The 2,752-nt window shown below is 42.0% G+C and overlaps 1 protein-coding gene across 1 annotated transcript; it reads left to right on the top strand.

The window, feature by feature from the left end:
• Positions 1–332: 332 nt before the first annotated feature.
• Positions 333–1,821, top strand: LOC120420921 (HMG box-containing protein 4). Its single transcript, XM_039584048.2, has 2 exons — positions 333–491; positions 549–1,821. Exons 1-2 carry the CDS (start codon positions 467–469, stop codon positions 1,718–1,720), a joined length of 1,197 nt encoding a protein of 398 aa, XP_039439982.1. The 5' UTR covers positions 333–466; the 3' UTR covers positions 1,721–1,821.
• The last annotated feature ends 931 nt before the right edge of the window (positions 1,822–2,752 follow it).

The following is a 2,752-nucleotide window of genomic DNA, read 5'->3' as shown; positions in this document are numbered from 1 at the left end:
ATTTAAGAATTTTAATAATAATTATTTCTGGAGCAACATTTGAAAAGGGCGCATAAGCATTTTGACAGCCAGCACTATTTTGCAAATTCTGAGCCAAAAGTAAAATATTTAACAAAACCCGAAGTGTTGAAAGGTAGCTGGGTAGGCCAGCTATTGATTAACATTTCGGGTTTTGTAAAAAAGTTACCTGTTCGCTCGGAATTCGCAAAATTGTTCATCGCCGTCAAAATGCTTATCCGCCCTTTTCTCGTGTTGCTCCAGATTTTGGTTTTGCGTGTAGGAAATATTTCAAAGCACGCAAAACAAAAATAACGTAACGCCAGTAACGCATATGGTTGTTATTTTTCCAAGTGACAGGAAACTTTATTTGTAAATATTAAATTTTCATAAAAGTTGATAACAATATTTATTTAGTTGATCGGAAATTGTAAAATTGTGTATTTCTAGAGCAATTTCCTGTTAAAATATGGAGCACACTCCAAAAGCTCACGGTAAGAATGATTTATTTTGTAGCTTTAAATTTTAATTGAAATAACTCTTCTGAACAGCCGAGCTGGAGGTGACGGGAGTGTCCCGAAGTGGCCGTGTCTGCAAGAAATCGTCCAAGTTGATGGACTTTCAGTCCCCGGACGACATCACCGATGCCAAGCAGAAGAAGGCGGCGGCAGCCCAAAAGTCCAAGCATTCGGTAACAGGTTCCGGGGGGACCACCTCCGGTCATTCGGGAGGATCGGGTCTGATGCACTTGACGGACGCCTTGAAGGAGGAGTTTGACGAGCTTGACGATGATGAGCTTCCGTCGGATTCCGGCGGGGACGACGGGGATGACTCCAGCGGTTCGGAGGACGATGATGATGCGATGGACATTGAAGATTTGGAAGGCACGCAGGAAGAAGATGACAAAAGTGATGGCGAGCTTTTGGTGGAAATGGCCCCGAAGCGGAGTTTGTACATGTCGGAGAAATCGTCCAAGTACAAGAAGGTGCTAAAGGATGGCAAGGTCATCATGGGCAAGTCCCAGCGAAAGGACAAGGGCAAGCGACGTTTCACGGCGTACATCCTTTGGGCGAAGGAGGCCCGCAAACAGATGATGTCGAATCCGGATTTGGACTTTGCGTCCATGTCGAAACGGTTGGGTGAAATGTGGGCCAACGTCCCGAGTAATCAAAAGTACAACTGGAAGCGCCGTGCTAGAAGAATCGCCAAAAAGTTCAAGGAGGGTAACGATAAAGCCGTTGAATCGCCCTATGTCAAGAGATTTCTGAACCTGGATCAACAGATCGGCACCCTGGTAGCTAATCCGGCACCGGTGGCCGCCCCCGTTACGCCAGTCGTTCCACACGCAACCTCTAGAAACAAAAAAGCTCAACAAAAGGCCGTGGTGGACACAAAACCGGTCGTGCACCACTCGCCGGAATCTCCCACCAAGAGTGCCGCGACGCACGGGAAACTTCCCGGCTATCAACCGACGGATGTGGCCGCCCACTTGAAGTTGCTCGGCGATAGTCTCACCATCATCGGTGAGCGGCTGAAGGAGCACGAAGGTCAAATCGCCGTGTCCGGCAGTTTGTCGGTGCTTTTGGACAGTTTGCTGTGCTCGCTGGGTCCGCTCATGTGTCTGACGGTGCACATTCCGGGCTTGCAGGCCGACGCCGAACATTTGAAGGACTTGTTTCAGAACACGCTGGATAACATTGCGTACGTGATGCCGGGATTGTAAGGGAAGCGAGTATCGTGTTGCAATTTGATAAAAGAATCGTGAATTTATAATTATGATGATATCCATACAGCAAAACTTAAATATATATGTCGTGATTAGGACTTGTTCACGTTTTTTTTTGAATCCGAAAGATCTTTGCAATAAATTTAATTCGCAATTCGCAATTTTCAGTGTAAGAACGGGCCTTGATCGATCATATGCACTAGGTTCCTGAAGAACACGCACTGCCCTTACACCTACATCTCACCCTTGCTCTGAGTCAGTACGAGCAGCACGCTAGAACGCGCTTTGAGTGTTCGTGCCAGGCATGCACACCTTCTTTTCCGGTTACGCATTTTAACTCGGCCGGGGGTGGTACATTACGTAGGGTTTGATGTAAGTATAAGTGCCTAACCATCTTTAGTGTGCCTATCAACTTTCATTAAAGCAAAAACCTCTTTTATTTTTAGTTTGAATTCAAAAACTAATTGTTATTTACTGTGTATTGATTTCTCCTGGAATCTTCCCTATTGTTGAGTCTGTTTATCTGTTGCTATTTCTTTTGTCGCGGTGTTTTGTTACAATTTTTGGTCCTAAGCATGTTATAAAAGTTTACCAAAAATACAATAGTAATATTTGTGTTAATCCTTTAACTATTCTATAAATTGAGTAAGGGCTCAAACCTCACTTGTTTGAAAAAAAGGGTGAAGATTGAAAACAATTGACAGTAAAAGATAATTTATTTTATAAAAATCAAGTATCAATAGTAAGAGAATGATGAGCGTATTTTGAAGAATAAAAATGAGAAGCTAGATGTATTAGATGTAAAATTAGACAATAGTTAATAAAAAGAGATACAAAACAAGCTTAGATTATAGTAATGATAATTTATAGGAAAGATAAAGAATTATTCAAATAAATAAATTCGCAATAAAATCAAAAAAGATTAGGCGAATGATAAATAGACTTGATATTACTAGTACATTAAGGAAAAGTATATTTTTAAGGAAAAAAAAACTAAACAAAGTTTGTTACAGCAGTATCAATTGATAG

Source organism: Culex pipiens, chromosome 3, assembly GCF_016801865.2.
Source record: "Culex pipiens pallens isolate TS chromosome 3, TS_CPP_V2, whole genome shotgun sequence".
Taxonomy (NCBI): domain Eukaryota; kingdom Metazoa; phylum Arthropoda; class Insecta; order Diptera; family Culicidae; genus Culex; species Culex pipiens.
Note: the sequence above shows the minus strand (reverse complement) of the source record. Positions and strands in the feature narration are given on the sequence as shown.

What these genes read in the sequence shown, in the direction of transcription:
- LOC120420921 (XM_039584048.2), top strand. Translation starts at nt 467, where the DNA reads ATGGAGCACACTCCAAAAGCTCACG. An exon ending in GCACACTCCAAAAGCTCACG is followed by an intron (nt 492 to 548) that starts GTAAGAATGATT and finishes TCTTCTGAACAG; the next exon opens with CCGAGCTGGAGGTGACGGGA.